General features: G+C 50.6%; 1 protein-coding gene across 1 annotated transcript; it reads right to left on the bottom strand.

The window, feature by feature from the left end:
• Positions 1-1,724: 1,724 nt before the first annotated feature.
• Positions 1,725-17,492, bottom strand: Selplg (selectin P ligand). The gene is made up of 2 exons (XM_050121150.1): positions 17,373-17,492; positions 1,725-8,418 (listed from the first exon to the last, which is right to left on the bottom strand). Exon 2 carries the CDS (start codon positions 8,411-8,413, stop codon positions 7,133-7,135), a length of 1,281 nt encoding a protein of 426 aa, XP_049977107.1. The 5' UTR covers positions 8,414-8,418; positions 17,373-17,492; the 3' UTR covers positions 1,725-7,132.
• Between the last annotated feature and the right edge of the window lie 4,063 nt (positions 17,493-21,555).

Genomic DNA, 21,555 nt, shown 5'->3' with positions numbered 1-21,555 from the left:
AGCCACCATGTGGTTGCTGGGAATTGAACTCAGGACCTCTGGAAGAGCAGCCAGTGCTCTTAACCTCTGAGCCATCTCTCCAGCTCCCAGAAAAGGTTTTTTATACTTTATAAAATATTATGTTTTTTTTTTAAAACTTTTTGTACTTTTATTTTATTTATTTTTATTTGTTTATTTTGTGTATTTTTATTTTTTGAGACAGGATCTCCATTATGTAGCTCTGGTTGTCTTGGAATTTGCTATGTAGATCAGACTGGCCTTGAACTCAGAGTTTCACACATCTCTGCTTCCTGATGTCTGTCCTGCCCACATCTGGTCAAAAACAAAAACCAAAACAACACAAAAATTATGCTTTGAAAGAGGTGGGGTGGGGGAGAAAGAGAGAAACAGAGACAGAGAGAGATTAAGTCCAGGTCTCTGATTTCCAGCCTGGAAGAAAGTCTCAGTGAGGCAGTGTTTAGGTTTGGTTTGTTGGCCAGTGGGCACTTTGACAGGGGATTGATTCGAACAGGGAGAAGCCTCCTCTGTGGGCATCATCACTCCTTGGGCAGGGGAATTTGAACTGCACAAGGCTGGAGAAGTGAGTCGAGCAAGATCACATGAGTGCTCGCTCCCTCTCCCGGCTCTTGACTGGATGTGATGTGGCCAGCAGTTCCGTGTCCCTGCCACTTGACTCCCGCACGATGACAGACACATGAGATAGAATAAGCTCCCCAGAAGGATGCACCCTGGGTAGGGAATCTGCGGAGGTTGTTTGTCTGGGGGGAGGCATCCTATGCCCAATGTCTCCTGAGCCTTGGGACCACCCAGGCTGCAAACACCCAGCCGGGTCTCAGGCCGATGTCTGCCTCCTTCCTAAACTGGAGAAAGGAAAACCTGTGAATCTTAGGGTGATCCACCTGAGGGTAAACAGGAAAACAGTGGTCTTTGGTTGACATGAGCAGACACAGAGGCAGCCACCCTGCAGGTGGAGGGTCTGCTGAGCACCCAGGCTCATCTTCACGTCCAGCACCAGAGTGAGGATGGGGGAGATGGCATTCTCCAGAAGAAGAGTGGGGACAAACACAGGAGGTTGGCACAGTGGCCAGATCCATCCAGAGCTCAGAAACAGCTCCAGTCAGAGAGCTGAGCCCATGAGTGTGGGAGATTCTTCTGTTGTAGTACTTGTTGGGACTTATCCTCAATTATGGAAGCTTGGCCTTTAGCTTAGGCTTGTTCCCAACTAGCTCTTGCAACTCAAATTAACCTGTTTATACTAATCTATATTCTGCCACATGGCTTTTTACCTTCTGTTCATTCTGTTTTCCTGGGTCCCTCCCTGTCTTCCTGACATCTCTTGCAGGCATAGATTCATCCCCCTGAGTTCCTCCTTCTCCAGGAAGTCCCACCTAACCTCTTCCTGTGTAGCTATTGGCCATTCAGTTCTTTATTAAGCCAATCAGAAGGCAATGACACATCCTAACAGTGTACAAAAAGATTATCCCATGAATTTTTGTCTCTACAGCCCACCTCACCATAGAACATGTGGGTTTCAGGGATCTAAACTCAGATCTTTGAGTGGGGTTGATAAATATTTTACTTATAGAGTCCTTTCCCTAGCCCTTCTGAATTTTAAAAATCGTTTTGAAAGACCCTCAAAGAGCGAGGACCTTCCCTCGGGAGGAGACCTCCCTGAAGCCAAGGAACAGGCAGAGACCACAGGGATGCAAATTGCAAGAGGTTTATTGGGTAAACACAGTTACCTGCTGGCGGCAAAGTCTTTCGGAGGACTTGTGCCTGCCGACTGGGGGGAGGTCTTTTTATAGGAAAGAGGGCAGCAAAAAGCAAGTTTACAGAAGCAGAAGCATGGTTATCGGTTGGTCGGAATGGGGGGGGCATGAATGGTTTTCCTCTCCCAGCATGGATGTCTGGCAATAGATATCCTGTTCTTATCTTTGTAGATATCCTGTTTTGCAGTCATCCTATCTCGTAGACATCCTGCTTTCCTAAGCAAATGGGATGTTCTCGTGAGAGCAGGCTAGCTGCTGATCCTGAGAATCTTTCAAGCAAACAGGACGTTCTCCGGGAGCATGCTAGCTGTGGGTTTTGAGGAGGGGGTCTGTAGGGTCTTTCGGTTTTAGATTTTTTAGATTACACATGCAGATGGATATGTTTCTGTATAGGCATATGTGTATGCGTGCAGTGCTCAGGAAGACCAGAAGAGGGTGTTGGATCCCATGGAGCTGGAATTGCAAGTGGTTGTGAGCTCCCATGTATTGGGAAAGGAACGCAGGCTCTCTGGAAGAGCAGCTGGTGCTCTTAACCGCCAAGCTGTCTCTACGGCCCCTTCCTGGACACTATGTCCTTCAAATCCACACTCTACACACAGCCTCTGTGCCTGGCTTCTGCCATTCAGTGAGTAGGCATGCTGGTATCTGCTCTTGTTTATGCTGAGTGCTATCCCACCGCGTGGACATACCCTTCACGGGCTGAACCTGGCTGTCGGACCAAGGCAGCTACCAGCCTGTGAATGGCTTCAGACCGGCATGTGTTTGCATCCTTGTGCACAGCGACTGTGGTGAAATATATGGGAATCTGTTCAACTGGTCTCCAAAGCAGATGCAGCATCTGGGACCCCATCAACCATGGCAAGTGCCCCAACCCCTCCCCATCCTCATCAGCAGTTGGGTGCTGCCATGAATAATAACTCTACCAGCCAGGCTGCACCTCGGCCTCTCCCCAACCAGCTGCATGTTGCTGTCCTTTTCACTTTCAGCCTTGCTGTGCTGTGACCCTCATGGGGTTTCCCTAAGCTTTCCCCTGATAGCTGATGATGTCAAACAGCGTTTGTCTTGGGAAGCACCTGAAGGGCCTTCGCACCCCACAAAGCTAAAACCGCACTAGGGACCCCTCCCTTCCTCATCCCAGCCCTTTACCCACAGCCCCTCTTCAGGACGGCTGCCCATGTCGGAACCCTGAGGTCTTAGCTCGCTTTTCCTTCTGTTGCTGCTAATTCCAGCATCCCTAGGTGTGTCTCAACCACTCCTTCACCCATATCCTCAATCGCCTCTACCCCTGCAACAGCTCTTCCTCTTCTAGATGCCCCCCTTTGCCTTGTTCTCTTCCCTCATACACACACCCGTGCCCACACTCGCACACTCTGGCACCCTGTGACTTGTGCGCGTGGCAGACAGGAAAAGCCTGAGCTCTTGCAGCTCTTGCCCAGATCTGCTGTCAAGAGAAACACCCATGTGATGGGTGGGTAAGGGCAGCGCCAGACACAGGGAGGAGGCGGGGACTGGGTATAAACTTAGCCTACCAACTACCTGCCCACCACCTCCTGCCTGACCTGAATCTCCTCCCTGCCTGACTTCTCCCTGCCTCTCCTGGCTCTTTGACAAAATGCAACCTGTTTGCTCTCGGTTTCTAAGCTGCAGTCCCGCCCCTCTTCCCCCCTTCCCCGCAGCAGCGCCGTGATTTCTGCACCCCTATTATGCAGAACCTAAATGAGGCAATAGAGACAAAGGTTAGGCGGGCAGGGCCTTCCACCTTGGTGCTGGGCCTCCCTCTGCATCATCCTGATATCTACAGAGAGGGGCTAGTTCTTCTCTGTCACCTTTCCTCTGCTCCAAGGAGCAAGGGGATAACAAGGGGGACTTCCAGATGACAGGAAGGTCAGCAGAGTGAGACTTTGGAGCACAGGATTCCCCCAGAACCCCACTGTGGTCTGGAGAATAGAGCAATGTCATGCTAAGAGCCTGGCTGCAGGGCCTGGGTTCCAGTCCCACATCCTCTGTGTGATGGGAGCTGGACGTTCACGTCTCTGAGCCTTCATTTCCTCCTCTATGAAATGGCAAGGCTGTTTGAGGGGTTCAGGAGGTTCTGCAGACATGTGTGGGTTCGCGAGTGGATGCCTTGGCTGAGTCAGGTTCTGTATAGTCAGGGGCATACAGAGACAGGGCGGGGCAGTGTGTGTAAGGGACACCTGGAGTTTGCCCGAGGGCCAGGTATCAAATTTTGAGAATCAGCTGTTCAGCAAGTATCCACACTCAAAACCCCAGGCTGCCCAGCCCCTCATCGCACCATCACCCTCCAGAAGCAGGTGGCCAGCGTCCCCTGGTGGCTGTTCCTCCCATCCAGGGTGAATGAACCCCATTCCAAGCAAGAAAACCACAGCTGCGTTCTCACACAGCATCCTCAGGAAGGCCCCAGGGAACTGTAGCTTAAGTCCTGTCCTCGCTGGATCTGTGAATCCTCCTTCCTACTCTTTTTGACCCAGGGGAGATGAACCCCAACCGGCCCAGCCCACCAGCTGACCTCTTCTAACCCAGAGGGAAGCACCTCCAGATACTGGGCCATCTCTCCAGGGTCCCTACTCTGTCCCCAAGGGGCCCATCCCCTGCCATGTTCCTTCCTGCTTTCCTTATGGCTCTCCTAATGGCTTTCCTATTCTTCTCTCCCAAGATGCAGCCTCCTCTTGCATTGCAGGTCACATCCTGAGCAGGTGGGTCAAGGTCTCTTCGTCCCTGACAGTGTTTTCCCTCCTCCCTGGTGCTGTGTTCCCAACAGCTGTCTCTCGTCTATGGAAACGAATGGAAGAAAGGCCGTGGGGGTGGGTCAAGAGTGAGAGCTCGGGGGTCCATGTGGGGTTGGGGTGAGGCAGGGCATGTCCACCATTCATGTGACCCACGTACGGGCAGCCCTCCTGACTTGCTAGAGTTGGGGGGTTTCAGAACGTAGGCTCTAGTGCCAAGAAAGTCAGCAACTATTTGTGACCCTGTGTCACCCTGCCCTGCAATTAGGGCTCAAACTTACAGAACCCAAGTTGGCTTGCTGCCTCTTTGTAAAGGTGTGTGTATAAGTGTATGTGTAGGTGTATATGTCTGTGTAGGCATGTGTGTAGGTGTATATGTGTATAGGTGTGTGTATGTGAGTGTGTAGGTATGTGTGAAGGTGTGTGTATGTGTGAGTATGTAGGTTTGTGTGTGTGTGAGTTGTGTAGGTGTGTGTAGGTGTATATGTGTGTAGGTGTGTGTGTAAGTGTGTAGGTGTGTGTGTAAGTGTGTAGGTGTGTGTATGTGTGAGTATGTAGGTTTGTAGGTATGTGAGTGTGTAGGTGTATATGTGTGTAGATATATGTGTGTAGGTGTGTGAGTGTGTAGGTGTGTGTAGGTATATGTGTGTATGTGTGAGTGTGTAGTTGTGTGTAGGTGTGTGTATGTGAGTAAGTGTGTGTGTATGTGTGTACACGTATGCACGTGCACATGGAGGCCAGAGGACAGTCTTAGCCCTTGTTCTTCTGGAGCTATCTCTCTTCCTTTTGAGATTTTCTCTTATTGGCCTGGAGTTTTCAAGAGGGACAGACTAGCTGATCAGAGAACAACCTGTTTCTGCTGCCCCAAGCCTGGGGTTCACAGTGTGAATCACCAAACCTGGTTTTTGTGTGTGTGTGGTGGGGGGTTCTGGGGATTAAATTCAGGCCCACACGTTAGTAAGACACGTGGTTTCCCTACCGAGCCAACTCCCTATAACAGAGCACAGTGACATCATTATCACCACACACAACACCATCATCACCACACACATCATCATCACCACACAACACCATCATCACCACACACAACACCATCATCACCACACACATCATCATCACCACACACAACACCATCATCACCACACACGACACCATCATCACCACACACGACACCATCATCACCACACACGACATCATCACACACGACACCATCAGCACACACAACACCATCATCACCACACACGACATCATCACACACGACACCATCATCACCGCACACGACACCATCATCACCACACATGACACCATCATCACCACACACTGTGGTTTAGAGAACCGATGTAGGGAGCTGCAGTAGAGATGTTGTGGTACCCACAGTCGAAATGCTCACCATCTTAGCCTTGAAAAGAAATTGGTTAATCCCAAACTCTTGGCAACAGCCCGTGGAGATACGTGGGAGGTAAGGGACAGCCTGGAAAGGGTCTTGGATGGCAGGGGCTATGCCAGTGCGTGAGGATCCGCTAGAAGACCTTAGTGGGGATGGGTACCCTGTGGAGGGAGAGGTTTCTGGGCAGGATCATGTGGACAAACTTGGGAAGGGTGTATTCAATGAAGCTCTCTGATTGGTTTATTTGCTCAGGTTTGTTTGTTTATTGTGTGTGGAGGTCCGAGGACAACTTCTGGGGAGCAGTTTTCTCCTTCCACCATGTAGGCCCCAGTCAAGCTTATGACACTAGGCGTGGCTGCAAGCACCCCTACCTGCTGAGCCAGCCAGAGACAGGGTCTCAGGGACCCCAGGCTGCTCTCAAGCTTGCTACAACGTCAAGGATGCCCTTGACCTCCGGCCCCTCAGCTCTCTAGTGCTGGGAGCATAGGCATGTGCAATTATTTACATTGCGCTGTCCCCTGAGCACTAAAAATCTCTATTGTCTGAGAGGAAGACAGAGATTGGCCTACGAGTCCTTCAGGAACCCTGCCTGGAGGTGGCAGCCTGGGCCCACAAAGGACTCAGCCACCATTTGTCATACACATTTATTGAGTGCCTGTGCTGTGCCATCGTGGGAGGCCACTGTCACCAGACAAAAGCTCAGGGGTTCACAAGACCCAAGCCTGGTCCTGGGATCCTCAGACAGGTGCCTGGGAAAGCTGAGAGCTGCCCCTCACTGCGGGTAGAGAAACAGACATGGCCAGAGGGCAGCCTTCCCAGAGATCCTTTCTTATCAGGCAACCATGGCAACTGACGGGAAGGTTTGGGAGTGGGGTAAGGGAATTCGTTCTTTCTTGGGAACGTGCAGCCAGGACTTCAGTGACCTGCAGGAAGCTGCACAGCACTGGGAGGCATTGTGGCTGGGGCTACAGAAAAAGCAGCAGACAGGTCAGAGAGAGGCGTCTAGGAGCAGCAGCTGCTACCATGGTCCTTGGCTTGGAGGCCACTGGATTCCATGAATAAAGCAGAAGATGCAGGACTTTGGAGGCTCTGGGCCCTGGGGGTGGGTCTAGGCCCCTTCCCTAAAGATCCTTATGGATAAAGTCCACCCAGGAAGCCCAGCTCTGCGGCCTTGGCGAACAGTGGGTGGAGGTACAGCAAGGGTACCTGGCTTGCTCAGGTAGCCAGGGAGGCTAAGGGAGGAAGCTGCGCAGGGTGAGGTCATCCCCATCTCGGTCCTCACTGGGCTCTGTCTTCGGGTCCTGGACCTTGGGCAAGTCCCCATTGGCTGTGACAGGGGCCCCTTCACCCCCCTCAGGCAGTAAGGATGAGATGCAGATCATCTCAGTGGGGGAGTAGTTCCTCACCGGGTACATGTGGTTCTTACGGGAAAGGCGGACTGCCAGCACCACCGTGCACACCAGGAAGATGGTGGCCAGAGAGGCTAAGATGAGGATGACCAGCAGGCATTGCTTCACGGGGATGAGGTCCGAGATCCCTGGGGTCGTTGTGGCCAGGGAGCTCCTAGGAGTCACAAACAGCCCATTCTTCAAGCCATTGTCATTCAAGTGGCCAGTTGCCATGTCATTGTCCTTATGAGTCACAGATGAGCCGAGGAAGATGGTAGAGTCAGTGGACATGGTTTCCGTGGCAGTGGACTCCGTGGGCATGGTCTCTGTGGCAGTGGGTTCTGTAGAAGGTGCTTTTGTGGCTGTGGCCTCTGTGAACAGACTTTTTACAACCTGCCTCCCGGGAAGCTGGGAGGTCTCTGCCTCCGTGGGTGCTGGCTGTGAGGTCTCTGCTTCTGTGGGTGCTGGCTGTGAGGTCCTTGCCTCTATGGGTGCTGGCTGTGAGGTCTCTGCTTCCGTGGGTGCTGGCTGTGAGGTCTCTGCCTCTATGGGTGCTGGCTGTGAGGTCTTTGCCTCTATGGGTGCTGACTGTGATGTCTCTGCCTCCGTGGGTGCTGGCTGTGAGGTCTCTGCCTCCGTGGGGACTGGCTGTGAGGTCTCTGCCTCCGTGGGGACTGGCTGTGAGGTCCCTGCCTCCGTGGCTGCTGGTTGGATGGTCATTTCCACTGTGCTTGGCCTCCACTCTGTGGCTGATTCTGTACTCACTATTTCAACAGCCAGTCCTCCTGCGTCTGGACCAGCAGGGTTGGTGGCGGTAACCTCGGCAGTGGTTGACTCAGAGGTTCCGGCCCCTACAGAAACTCTCTGCTCCGGCATGGCCATTACGGTCGGAGACTCAGGGTTTGCAGCCACCGCACTGGTGACATTGATCAGCACTTCTGGGGGTTCTGTGCCTTCCGAGAAATAATAATACGCCCCCAAATCATCATCTCCAGTTGCTTGTCTCCGTTCCCGAAGAGGCACAGGGCCTGAGGCTACCTTGGTTCCTTGCTCCTGGATGTCCCACGACTGGAGGCTGTCGCTAGGGCCCAAGAGGCTCAGCAACAGCAGGAAGCGTGGAAGCATTGTACCTGGGGAGACAGGGGCAGAGAGGGGGATGGCATCACCCTGTGCCTGCTGAAGACCTCACAGGCAAAGTTGGTCTGGTCTGGGACAGGCACTGTGGCATCAGGCATCTCTTGAGGTGGACCTCAAGACTGCACTGAGAAGCATTGTGCTCATCCACACAAGCAATGCCATCCAACCATCAGAGACGGTTCACTAACCTTTCTGGCATTTTTGGTTAAATTTTGTTTTCTTTCTCCTCCTGCCTCAACCTCCTGAGCACTGGAATTATAGCTATGAGCTATACAATGCTCAGTGGTTAATATATAGGTTAATTATATTAATTAATCTATATATAACATATTATATATAATCTATGTATTTTCATTTTGTTTGTATGAATGTTTTGCTTTCTTGCATGTCTATGCACCCACCACATGTGTGCCGTGTCTGAGGAGGCCACGGGATCCTCTGGAACTGGAGATATAGCTATGGGCTGCCACGTGGGAGCTGGGAATCAAACCCTGGTCCTCTGGGTGAGCAGTCAGTGCTCTTAGCCACTGAGCTGTCTCTCCAGTCCTAAAGTGTTTTATTTCTACTAGGCTCAAGACTATAATCCCAGTATTGAGAGACTGAGGCCGGGGGGGGGGGGGGGGGGGGGGGACACTGCAAATTTGAAGTAGGTCTATCTACTAGTGAGATCAAGGCCAGCCTGCATGGCTTAATGAGATTCTGTTTCAAAACAAATAAAAACAAAATTAAGAAGAAGCCCAAAGGGTCTGGGGATGGTGGCACGTGCGTTTAACCACAACACCCAGGAGGCAGATCCTGTTTTAAACATGAAAAAAAAAAAAAAAAAAAAAGAGGAAGGTGAGGGGCTGTGAAAGCCAAGTCAGCATTGGGAACCTGCTGAGAGCATGTGTGAGTCTCCAGATTCAGTCCCGAAACCTGAAAATAGGGAATGAAAAATGAGCAGGCACGGTGGCTCCTTCTGTCCCAGCACTCTGCAGGCAGAGGTAGGCGGATCACTGTGAGGTCAAGACTAGCACGGCCTATATAGCAAATTCCAAGCCAGCCAGGGTCAGTAGCAAGACCCTGCCTCCAAAAACAAAAGTAAATAAACAAAAAGAATGAAAACAATTGATCTGTGGGCAAACAATCCATTGAGGTAGAGCAAGTGAATGGATTTTCATCTCCTTTTTTGTAGTTTTATTTGGGATTCTCTTTCTTTGTTGTTTTGTTCTTTTTTTTTTTCCCCAAGATGGTGTTTCTCTGTGTGTCTGTGTCTGTCTGTCCTGGAACTCACTCTGTAGACCAGGCCTGGCCTTGAACTCATAGATCTGCCTGCCTCTGCCTCAGAGCGTGTGTGTGTGTGTGTGTGTGTGTGTGTGTGTGTGTGTGTGTGTCTATTTGTGCTCACGCACAAGCCATGTGTGCAGGTGGGGATCAGAGGACAACCCTCAGGAGTCTGTTCTCTCCTCATGGGTCCAGGGATGCAAATAGCTGCCAGTCTTGCAGGCAGATGCCTTGACCAGCTGACCTCTCACCTGCACACTGTTTCTATTTTAGATAATAACAACTTCAAAAGAAAAAGTTACAAACGGACCAGTGGGCAGTGGCCCTCACAAAACAGCGGCTGAGTGGAAGAGCCCACCCTGGTCTGAGGACAGCAGCTTGCTGGTCCCTAATGCTTCTCCTTCACCCCTGCCCCCGCCCCCACCCCATCTATCTATCTCCTCCCTGCCCACACACAATTTTTTGCCTGTCCTCAGGTCTTTGTCTCTTTTACTAAAAAAGTGATCTATTTGAACTGAAAAAGGACAACATCAATAGACATGCCAAAGTGGAGGGGAGGACCTCAGCCCCCAGGCAAGAACTAGAGCCACTTAAGGAAGGAGAATGGAGAGAAATTGTGTCCCCAGAAAGAGCACCCTGACTGGTTAGCCACCGCCCAGTAGTCGTTTCTGAAAAGATACACAAAGCAACCTTATCCAGAAACAGCAACTAATGAAAAAAGAGGCCATGAGTTTGAAATAGAACAAGGAGAGGCATGGGGGAGATTTGGCTTGAGAAAAGCAAAGGAGGAAATGATGTAATTGCAGTCTCAAAACAAAACAAACCAAAACAAACCCTGCTGGGTAGTGGTGGCATATACTTTTAATCCCAGCACTTGGGAGGCAAAGGCAGGTGGATCTCTGTGAGTTTGAGTCCAGCCTGGTCTACAGAGTGAGTTTCAGGATAGCCAGGGCTGTTACACAGAGAAACCCTGTCCTAAAAACCAAAAGAAGACAAAAAGAAAATTAAAAACAAAACAAAACCTTAGAAAAGGTTTTAAAAAAAACCTTGGCATTTTAAATTATTCATATGATGTATCTGTGTGGGGATCTGTGCACCCGAGTGCAGGTGTCTGCAGGGACTAGAGGCATCTGATCCTCTGGAGCTGAAGTTACAAGTGGTTGTGAGATGCCAGACATGGGTGCTGGGAACCCAACTCAGGTCCTCTGGAAAAGCAGCAAGTGCTCTTAACCACTGAGCCATCTCTCCCCTTGGTTGGTCTCTCTCAGCATCGCCCTTTGTGTCCTTGCTTAGACAACAGGGGTGACAAGACCCAAAAGGCACTGTGAAGGTCCTTTAGAAAGGGACAGCAGACAATGGTGTTGGATGGGAGGCGGCTCAAACACTGCCTCTTAGAATCTGTGACTTTGAGACAGACGCTTGCCTCTCTGAGCAGGGTTCCTTCTTAGAGGAAAAAGACACGGCCTGCCTCACCTTGGCGCCACTTTCCTGTGGGGAGAGCAATGCAGGAAGAAGCCCCGGTGCTGAGGTACAAGGTACGTGTCATCACCATGACACAGACACCAACACCGCCCAACACCCACTACCTCCCCTTGGTTCCTGGAAGGCAGAGACTCAACCCACTTCCTGAAACGGTGGGGGTGGGAGGTTAGCCCTTCAGTTCCTGGGGGCAAGGCAGCTTGTGGGGGACCAGAGGGACTGAAAGTCAGGGGTCCTATCTGCAGGTAAGGGCCAATCAGAAAGGAGCCAGGCTACATTCTACCCACAATCCCAGGCACACAGAGGCGACCTGGGGTGAAGGAGGGGCTGGCCCACATTCCCCCTACAGCAGCTATAAGCCTCTGGCTGGGCCTCTGACACTCAGCTGCCACTGTTTGTAAACCAAGTGACATTGCTTCAAAGACGTCCAATGGAAGGCCCCAGACGCTGGCTTCTGAAAGGAAGAAACAGGGGAAACCTTCTGTGGGGACACAGAGGCTCAGGCTCAAGAGGGCCATGGAGAGGAGAAGGCTGCGCTGTGGGCAGTCAGGGAACGAGAGCCCTTCCCTGCTGTGGGCAGGTGCTGGGTGGGAGTGAGCAGGTGGAAGCTCTGGGCATCCCAGCTATTCCGAAGGATCTCTGGAGCGCAGGAGTCTAACACCAGCCTGGGCAACACAGCAAGACTGTCTCATATAAAGAAGTAAACACATAAATGAATATAATTTCTTTTTAAAATATGGCCAGGCCTGCTGATGTGTAGCTGTAACCCCAGCATTTGGTTGGTAGAGGCAGAAGAACACAAGCTCAGATTAAAGGTAAATAAACAAGAGCTGGGGCCGTACCTCCTGGGGGAGGGTGCGCCTCAGTGGCAAAACATTTGCTCAGCACAGAAAAAGATGAGGCTCCTGGGAGAGCCTGAAGCTCCGTCCCTGGGCCTGTCCACAGTGACCAGTTTGACCCACAAGTCAGACATCACAGAAGTCCCTCAGTCTCTACTAAGCAGGGCCACCGGCCACTCCAGGCCAGTCCCTGCCATCTGTGTACCCTTACAGGCCTGGTCCTGGAACACCAGGACCTGGGACATCTGCCCTCTGCAAGGATAGGATCCCACAGCTCCGATGGAAGCCATGTCCGAAACAGGTGGGCTGGAGCCCAGCACCAGCTGCATCACTGGTGACGTCTCCTGAGGTCCAGGCGTGTTCTACAGGGAAAGCAATGTTCATCAGCCCCATCACGCTGCCACTGCGGTGGGCTCTTCTCCAGATGAACTCCCCCGTCTTCTTCCAGGGAAGCCCAGCTCCCAGGACCTCCATGACACAGATGAGGGATAGCAAGAGTGGGCTAGGCTGAACTTTAAGGTGAAGCCACATCCAATTTGTCTCGATACTCGCCTGCCTATTTCCTGTCCTTCACCCCCAAACCAGTAGCTACCTCCCTAGGCCCTGGGGTTTATGAAGGGCAGGCTTTGAGTGGCCTCGGTCCTCTGAGAAGCTTGGACCCTCCCCCTTCGAGTCCCTGAACATCATCTTAGAGCTTCAGACTCCAAGAAAGGCAAAGCCTACACCAACAACAGGGGAGACTGAGGCACAGGTACCCCAGGTCCCAAGAGGGGTTTATAGGAGAGTCAGATAACAGTCCATCATAGGTCTGTCCCAGGCAAAGCTGTGTAGCCTTGAGCAACTCAATTCACCTCTCTGAGCCATGGATATCAGATCTGCAACATAGGTGCGCCTCAGTTTACCATGGGGTTTAGTGCCTATAAATCCATGGTAGCATGAACATGTGAGCACGCTTGACCTGAAAAACATTGTGGAGTAGCCAGGCCCACGTGAAAAGTGTTGGAAAGGCTGACCTTAGCCTGCAGTTGGCAACAGTGTTGCTAACTCCAGCCTGCAGTGTAGATAAGATTCAAAACTTAAAGTGTGGGTCCTGTCCTCCACAATGGAGAACTTCCTTTTTTGTTTTTGTTTTGTTTTATTCTTTTGTTTTTCGAGGCAGGGTTTCTTGGTAGCTTTGGAGCCTGTCCTGGAACTAGCTCTTGTAGACCAGGCTGCCCTCAAACTCACAGAGATCCGCCTGCCTCCCCTAGTGCCAGGATTAAAGGTGTGGTCCAGAAGGGTGTCACACCACAATGAGGGCAAAGCGTCACAAATCAGGTCAAGGGTGAGGACAGTTGTGTGAAGAAGCAAGAGATTCCATGGCTCATGGGACTGCTGAGGATAGTGAGGGAAGGTCCCCGTGGGATGTTTAGAACCCAGTAAATGCTCAATAAAAGCCAGATTGATTAGCAGCATTATTTTCAAGCAGGGTCTCACCATGTGGCCCTGGCTAGTCTGGAAGCTCACTCTGTAAACCAGGCTGGTCTTAAACTCACAGAGATCCAACCACCTCTTCCTCCTAAGTGGTGGGACTGAAACCATGCATTGTCATAATTTTGAATTTTGCATTTAGGGCAAGGGGCTCCCTGTTAACCATTGCTGGGTCTTGGGAAATCCCCAGCCGGGGAGCAGGCTGGAACTGGCCTTTGCTTCCTTAGAGAACCGAGAAGCCCAGCAGTCGGTCACTATAGCAGGACCTAGATGCGGCCTTCATCTCATCGACCTCAGGCTCGTGAGTCATGCACACTGAGTACGACCTGCATCCGTGCTGGGCCCTGCTCTAGGACTCGCCTGGGCCCATTAAAGGATGGGAACCATTGTTCTGAGGGCTCCCAGGCATCTAGAGTCACCCTAACCAGGAGCAGGGCCTGGAAGCTAGGCAGCGCCTCTACAGAGCGAGTCCCAAACCATCTTTGCTTGGAGCCATCCAGATCATCTCAGGTTTGGTCCAGCATCTTCCATTCTGGTTTTTTTTTTTTTTTTTTTTTTTTTTTTTTTTGGTAGACAGGGTTTCTCTGTGGCTTTGGAGCCTGTCCTGGAACTAGCTCTGTAGACCAGGCTGGTCTCGAACTCACAGAGATCCGCCTGCCTCTGCCTCCCGAGTGCTGGGATTAAAGGCATGCGCCACCATCACCCGGCTCAGCATCTTCCGTTCTGTAAACCTTCCTGAAGTTTGTCTCCTAAAACTCCACTCAAGTTAACCCATGAACTCTAGAAGCTCAACACTGCAGCCACGTGGAGACAGTGACACATGCCCAGGGTCCAGCAACGGGCGGGCACAGCTGGGGTCTCTCTTGGCTCATGGGCACCGTGATAATCTGCCCTGTGCCACCTCACCAGCCCACAAGCCTACGGAGGGCAGAGACTCTGAGGTCTCAGAACCAACATGCCTGACATCCCTAAACAGGGCCATTCCAGACCCCAGAACTGCAGACATGTGGTCTCAGTCTCTTCTCAGTGTATTTGTAAACTGGCACATCCCACTGATCAAGGGCTCTCTTTTTAAAATTTTCAAAACAAGGTTTCTCTCTAGCTTTGGAGCCTGTCCTGGAACTAGCTCTGTAGACCAGGCTGGCCTCAAACTCACAGAGATCCTCCTGCCTCTGCCTCCTGAGAACTGGGACTAAAGGCGTGTGCCACCACCGCCTGGCTTGGACCCCGCTCCCTTTTCTTCTAATTCCCATTCCCACCCTATAAACTTTTTGTTTGTTCTGAAGCAGTCTCATGTAGCCCAGGCTGGCCTACAATTGGCTCTGTAGCCAAAAATGACCTTGAATTACTGAGTCTCCTGCCTCTGCCTCCTGAGTACTGAGGTTATAGCTGTGTGCCTTGACACTCAGCCCCTATCATTCATTCATTCATTCATTCTGAGACCATGTGGCCCAGGCTGGCTTCAAACTCATAGAGGTCTGCCTGCCTCTGCTTTCAGAAAATGCTGAAATTAAGAGCGTGCACCTTCACTTCTGCTCCTGTGACTCTTTTTTTTTAAATTATTATTGTTTTTTACTTTACTTTTTTTTAATTAATTTATTTATTATGTATACAATATTCTGTCTGTATGCCTGAAGGCCAGAAGAGGGCGCCAGACCTCATTACAGATGGTTATGAGCCACCATGTGGTTGCTGGGAATTGAACTCAGGACCTTTGGAAGAGCAGGCAATGCTCTTAACCACTGAGCCATCTCTCCAGCCCCCTCCTGTGGCTCTTTACTAGTAAACATCCTGTGTGTCTAATTAATATCCTGTGGGCCCTTGCAAGGCCATAAGCATAACATTAGATAACGTGGGGGCTCCTTAACCCCAGGAACTAAGCACGGCTTGTTGGAACCCCAGGGCACTGGCCAGCTACAGATTAGCCGTGAGACTGAACGCAAATTCAAAGAGAGCTTCCCCTGGCTTTCTCAAGTGGCATAAACAGCATATGTCCTAGCCGGCCAGTCTGTCGGTCCAGTGCATCACTTCCTGCAGCAAAGGGGACTGACAGATCTGGTCACCACAGGTCCAGGGTCCTGCAGCCATAGGCCCATAGGCCTTCTTGACCATGACATCACATGTGGCTGTCATCTCTCCCTCAGAGCCTGGTTTCCCCACCTATAAACAGCTGCACCATCCATCGGAACACTCAGGTGACCCCAAAGCACCAAAGCCCCTCCAGTGACCCAACAGGGATCCAACCCAGATTTTCTGGAGAGCTTGGCAGGGTGACCCAGTCCCTTTCGTTCCTCAGTTTCAGCTCTCTGGCTGCTGGCCAATCTGGTGAGGAAGGAACATCCTTACAGGGTGTGGTACCACCAGAGGCACCCAGAAGAGCTACCTCCCTCACCCTTGGCCACTGAGAGGTCAGACCCTTGTAGATAGAAGCTAGTTCCAGGAAAAGAAGTAAAAATGAGGCCAGCAAAAAAACCGCGTTGTACACAAAGGAACCAATTTCTATCTAGAGGTAAAGGGCTGAGGATGCTCAGTGGTAAAGCACTGGCCAAGCTTGACAAAGGGCCTGGGCTCAAACCCAACATCATTCAGCAAAGCCCAACACAGATTTGTAGGTGTGGGGGCTGGGCTCTGCTTGGTCTTCAGCCTCTGCCCGTCTCCAGTGGGCAATACACTTGCCTAGGTTGCCTGAAGCTCTGGTTTTGATTCCAGCATCAAGGAACCATGTGTGGTAGAGGTACATGCCTGTAATCACAGCACTTGAAACTGGAGGTACAGAATTTAAGATACTCCGTGGCTGTGTAGGAGATTTGAGGCCAGCCTGGACTAGACGAGATTGTCTCAGAACACTGAGCCTGGAGAGCTGGCTCAGCAGGATTAGAGAGTACTGGCTGCTCTTCCAGAGCACCCGGTTTGATCTCCAGCACCTACACAGAGGCTCACAGCCATGTTTAACTCAGCTTCCAAGGGATCCAACATTGTCTTCTGGCCTATGAAGGCACCGTACACATATGATGTGCAGACATACATGCAATCAAAACACCCATACACATAACATTTTTTAAAACTTAGACTAATTTAAAAACAATTTCCTATGAACAAGTTCTGTTTTCTCAATCTGATTAAAAAAAAAAAAAAGCAAAAAAGATCTGGGTGAGTTAGATGACTCCAAGGGCAAAAGGGCCTGCTAGGGACATCCACTGACCTGGGTCTAGTTCCCAGAACCCTCAGGGCAAGGAGAGAACCAACTCCCTCAAGCTATTGTCTGACCTCCACACATGCCGATGACACTCCTGGGCTGTTCATGCACACAAGTTCATAGGCACACACAAAGTAATATGCAAATAAAAATTTAAAATAATCAAAGAAGGCTGGTATGGTGGTGCATGCCTGCAACCCCAGCACTAGGCCAAGGCCAGAGGATAGCCTGGGCTACACAGAGTTCCAGGTCAGCCTAATGAACAAACGGAAACCACTTCTAATTTGAAAGAGAGAGAGAGAGAATTGCAAAGAATATTCTCATGCTTTAACAACCTCAAGACAGACCGCACTCTGTCCTTTCTGGACTCCTCTAGGCTCAGTCTCAGCACTGGCCTTAAGTTTCCCACTCATGAAAAGAGGGGTAGGATCGTTTCTAGGGAGAGGGCCCAGACTTCTCTGAACCTCTACTCAGAGACTACAAGGCGGCAGCCATAGCCTGGTACCCAGACAGCAGTTAGTATCAGGGGAGACCCACAGCTAAGGCTGGAGAAGATCCAGTCTCTATGGAGACCACGGTCCAGAGCCTCAGTGCCACTCGGAAGGGCTCCTGGTTCTGCCCTGTGTGCTAGCAATGGAAAGGCAAGCTTCTTATCCCTTGGGCCACCAGCCACTCCCCAGTTTTGCAAATCAGTACTTACCTGCTCAGCAAAGCATGGGGCAGCTGCCTCGGGGCCCAGAAGCAACTCTGCCTCAATGACAAGGCCCCAGCCCACACTGCCAGACACTTGCAGTCCCAATCGGACAACCCCCAACGGCAGGGTGTGGAAGAAGGAAGTGAGAATGTGGTTACTCAGGCTGGTCACGTGACACCCCACACCCCCTTGTTTGTGACAGTTTTGGTGACAAATCTGATTCAAGTTGGGTGGGCAGTGTGACAGTGACGTGCTTGGCCTGATAGCACTCTTGGAAATACAAGGAAGGTATGGGACCTTACAGGTGAGGGGACCTCTGGGTGAGACTTCGGAGAGAGAGTGCTGGTCAGAAAGAACCCTGCCTTGGGAGGCTGAAAAGGAGGACAGGTCTCAATTCCATTCAAGGCAGAAAGTGGGAGGCAGAGGGGTGGGAACCACAAAGTACCCATCTCTCTGGGGCTGGTGCAGAGAATAGCTTTCCTGTTGTGTGAGTGTGTGTGTGCCTGCGTGTGTGTGCATGTGTGTGAGCATGCATGTGTGTATGTGTGCAGGTGAGCATGTGTGTGTATACATGTGTGTGAGCACATGTGTTTGTACGTGTTCATGTGTGTATGTGCACATGAGTGTGTGTATGTGTACGTGTATATGTATATGTGTGTATTTGTATATGTGTGTATGTGTGCGTGTGTGTGTGAGCACATGTGTTTGTGTGTGTATATGTGCATGTGAGTGTGTGTATGTGCATGTGTGTGTATGTATATATGTGTGGGTGTGTACCTCCACCTCTATAGCTCTGCTTGGTCTCAGGATCCTCCTTCTCCTGGGCAATAGGATGCTTTTCTTCTCAATAGGATGGTGAGGCCAGCCAGTAAACAATTACCATGACCTCATGCCTGAAGTAAACGTGTCACTCCAAGGTGGGTTGTAGAGTTAGGCAGGAGAAGTGACAGTGACATCAGGAGTGACAGGTATACAGGCTGACAGATCAGGAAGAGGAGGAGGGGATTAAGCTCCAGGGTCTGTCCTGCGGTTTGACAGGGCCAGGCTCGGGAACCATATAGAGAAAAGCATACAATGCCTTGCACGTAGATTGTTTAAAAATGAAACCCAGCAGGACAAGGTGGTATAGCCTGTAACCCCAGCACTCAAAAGCTGACAATAAGAACAAGGGTTTGCGGTCAGCCTGAGTTACAAAATGAGAAGACCCAGCCCAATAAAATAAGATGAGAGGCAGGTATGGTAGTTCATGCCTGTCATCCCAGCACTTGAGAGGCTGAGCCCAGCCTGGATAATATAATGAGTAGCAGGCCAACCAGGGTCCCATAGCTCATCTCAAAAAACAAAATAGGACCGTTTATAGAGTGGCCTGCCACCAAACCCCAATAACCTGAGCTCAAGAACTGGAATCTACCTTGTAGAACAGACTCCTGAAAGGTGATGTCTGTCTGTCTGTCTGTCTGTCTGTCACACACACACACCATGGCATGAATATGTATGATGTGGGATTCCCCTCTGTATGCTGTGAATACCACTGGCAAATAAAGAAACTGGCTTGGCTTGACAGGGTAGAGTAGAGCTAGGCAGGGAGGGGCACTAAACTGAATGCTGGGAGAAAGGAGGCAGAGTCAGAGAGAAGCCATGTAGCTCCACCAGAACTTTACCTGGCAAGCCACAGCCTCATGGCGATACACAGATTAACAGAAATGGGTTAAATTAAGATGTAAGAGTTAGCCAATAAGAAGCTAGAGCTAATGGGCCAAGCAGTGACTTAATTAATACAGTTTCTGCATGGTTCTTTTGGGAGTCTAGGTGGCCAGGAAACGAACAAGCGGCCTCCTACTACATGTATATGCACATATACACACACAAAATAAATATATAAAACAAAATAATGTTTAAAGTAAAGAAAACACACAAAACAAGGCCGACAGACAGACAGACAGACCTGAGACTCCATGGTGAGTCGGGACGGGATCTTTCAACAGCCTGAGGAAGCCAGCGCTAAGGCCCATAGCTGAGCCCACCAGAGCAGACAAATAAGCTGCAGCAACAGGACTCACATCTAGGCTGTGACGTAACGACATGGAAAGGAACCGTGACCGTTCTGTCTCTGCCCTGCCATCCAGCTCCGCCCCAGCCAGTTTATGTGGCGGGAGACAGATGCAGCAGCCTGTGAGCCATATCGAGGCCCACTGAGCAGAAGACATGCTTTCTAGAGGTGCACACACTGCCAAGTGGAGTCCAGTTCATGCTTTCTGTGTGGAGACCGTGAAACCACATCCTCCTGCACCTGACACCTGCGAGGCCAGCATCCACAGTGAGCAGTTTGGTGATTCTAGGAATGGACCCTCAAGGACCTCAACATGAGAGAACATTTGGGGAAACAGAAGTCCCACACCAGAAAGATCTGTCCCTTGGTGGAGTACAAAGCAGGCACTAAAAATCACATCCCTGCTTGTTAAAGCAGATTTAGGAGACAGACTGAAGGGTCATGAGCGTACAGCCAGGTGGTTATAGACAGACAGGCCTGTTTGATTTGCAAACAGACATAAGCAAAGTTTCAGTCACTTCTTGGAACTACCTAAAGACAGACTGAACTCACACTCAGCCAATCAGAAGTAGCCAATGCAGTTATAATCAAAAACTAAGAATCTTCCAAACCAATCAGATCTCTGTTTTCCTTTTGAGTCTTTTGAGTACCCTCAGCAGGACTCCTGAACCTCACTGGCTTAAAGCTTCTTGATTTACTAATTTTCATTACAGTGTGTGTGTGTGTGTGTGTGTGTGTGTGTGTGTGAGAGAGAGAGAGAGAGAGAGAGAGAGAGAGAGAGAGAGAGAGAGAGAGAGAACAGGTCAAAGGGTAACCTTTTTGGGGAGGGGGTTCGAGACAGGGTTTTTCTGTAGCTTTGGCTGTCCGGGAACTAGCTCTGTAGACCAGACTGGCCTTGAACTTACAGAGATCCTCCTGCCTCTGCCTCCCAAGTGCTAGGATTAAAGGCATGTGCCATCACCACTTGGCCAAAGGGCAACTTTAAAGAGTCAGTTTTCTCCTTTTCCCATACTATATGGGTCTTGGGGATTGAACTCAGGTCGTGAGGCTTGTTGGCAAGTGCCTTTGGCCATCTTGTCAAGCCCTGAGCATCATAATTTATGCATCATTGTTGGAGTAAACTTTCCAAAAAATGTTTTTTCTTATGTCTCAGCTTACCTGAGGGCAAAGCACACAGGTACCTGTTATCAAGGAGATAAGCACTCTCCCTCCCAGACTTTTGTTGAGGCAGGGGCTTGCTAAATTCCCAAGACTGGCTTTGAACTCATTCTGTGGCGTAGGCAATCCTTGAACTCATGGCCCTACTTCCCACATAGCTGGGACAGCAGGCCTATGCTCCAGCCACGTTCTGCTTTTTAGAAATGGAGCCTGGAAAGATTCAAAACCTCTCACAGACCACAGCAATGATTATTTGTTTAAAAGAGATTTGAGGAGCTGAATGTGGTGGCACACACTTGTTATTCTAGCACTCTGCAGGCCGAGACAGGAGGATTACAGTAAGTTCAAGTTCAGCTTGAACTATGAGTGGAGATCCAGGCCAGCCAGGGCCAGGGATCAAGGCTCTATGTCAATAAACAGGGCCAGGCCTGGTGATGCATGCCTTTAATCCCAGCACTGTAAAGGGAGACAGGAGGAAGCCTATGAGTTTGAGAACAGCCTGGTCTACAGAGTGAGCCCCTACTTGTGAGACGCAGGCACTGGCGCCATGCCCTTATCATGTGTCCACAAAGCATGTCCTGCTCCTCGAGGGAAAGGCAAGGCACCGACACATGTGGTCGGCAAAGCTTAAATGTGTGGGTGTTCTGAGCTCACATGGCTGTTCCTGAGAAGCGGGATGGGCACCATCTCCTTTGCCACTCTCTACTTCTTATAGAAAGTTTTATGTGCTCATGATGATGCCGGGTTCCTTTGTCATCCTTTATGTTTAGGTATTATTGAATCTACCCGTGGCCCTCGCGTGCACTAGACCTCTGAGCTATAGCCTCAGCCCTGTTTACTGTATAATTAGGAAACAGAGCTCTTGAAGGCGGCAAGGATTTTATGGACATTCTGTATTCTTGACTTCTTTCTTTTTCTGGGGTCCATGGGGTCAGTTTCCTACATGTCTGACCACTTCTTAGAGCAACCAACTGTGGCTCC

The sequence above is a fragment of the Alexandromys fortis genome, unplaced genomic scaffold (assembly GCF_014885135.2).
Source record: "Alexandromys fortis isolate MF-2015 unplaced genomic scaffold, M_Fortis_MF-2015_v1.1 scaffold_197, whole genome shotgun sequence".
NCBI classification, from domain to species: domain Eukaryota; kingdom Metazoa; phylum Chordata; class Mammalia; order Rodentia; family Cricetidae; genus Alexandromys; species Alexandromys fortis.
The sequence above is the reverse complement of the archived record's forward strand: the minus strand, read 5'-3'. Positions and strand labels throughout refer to the sequence as shown.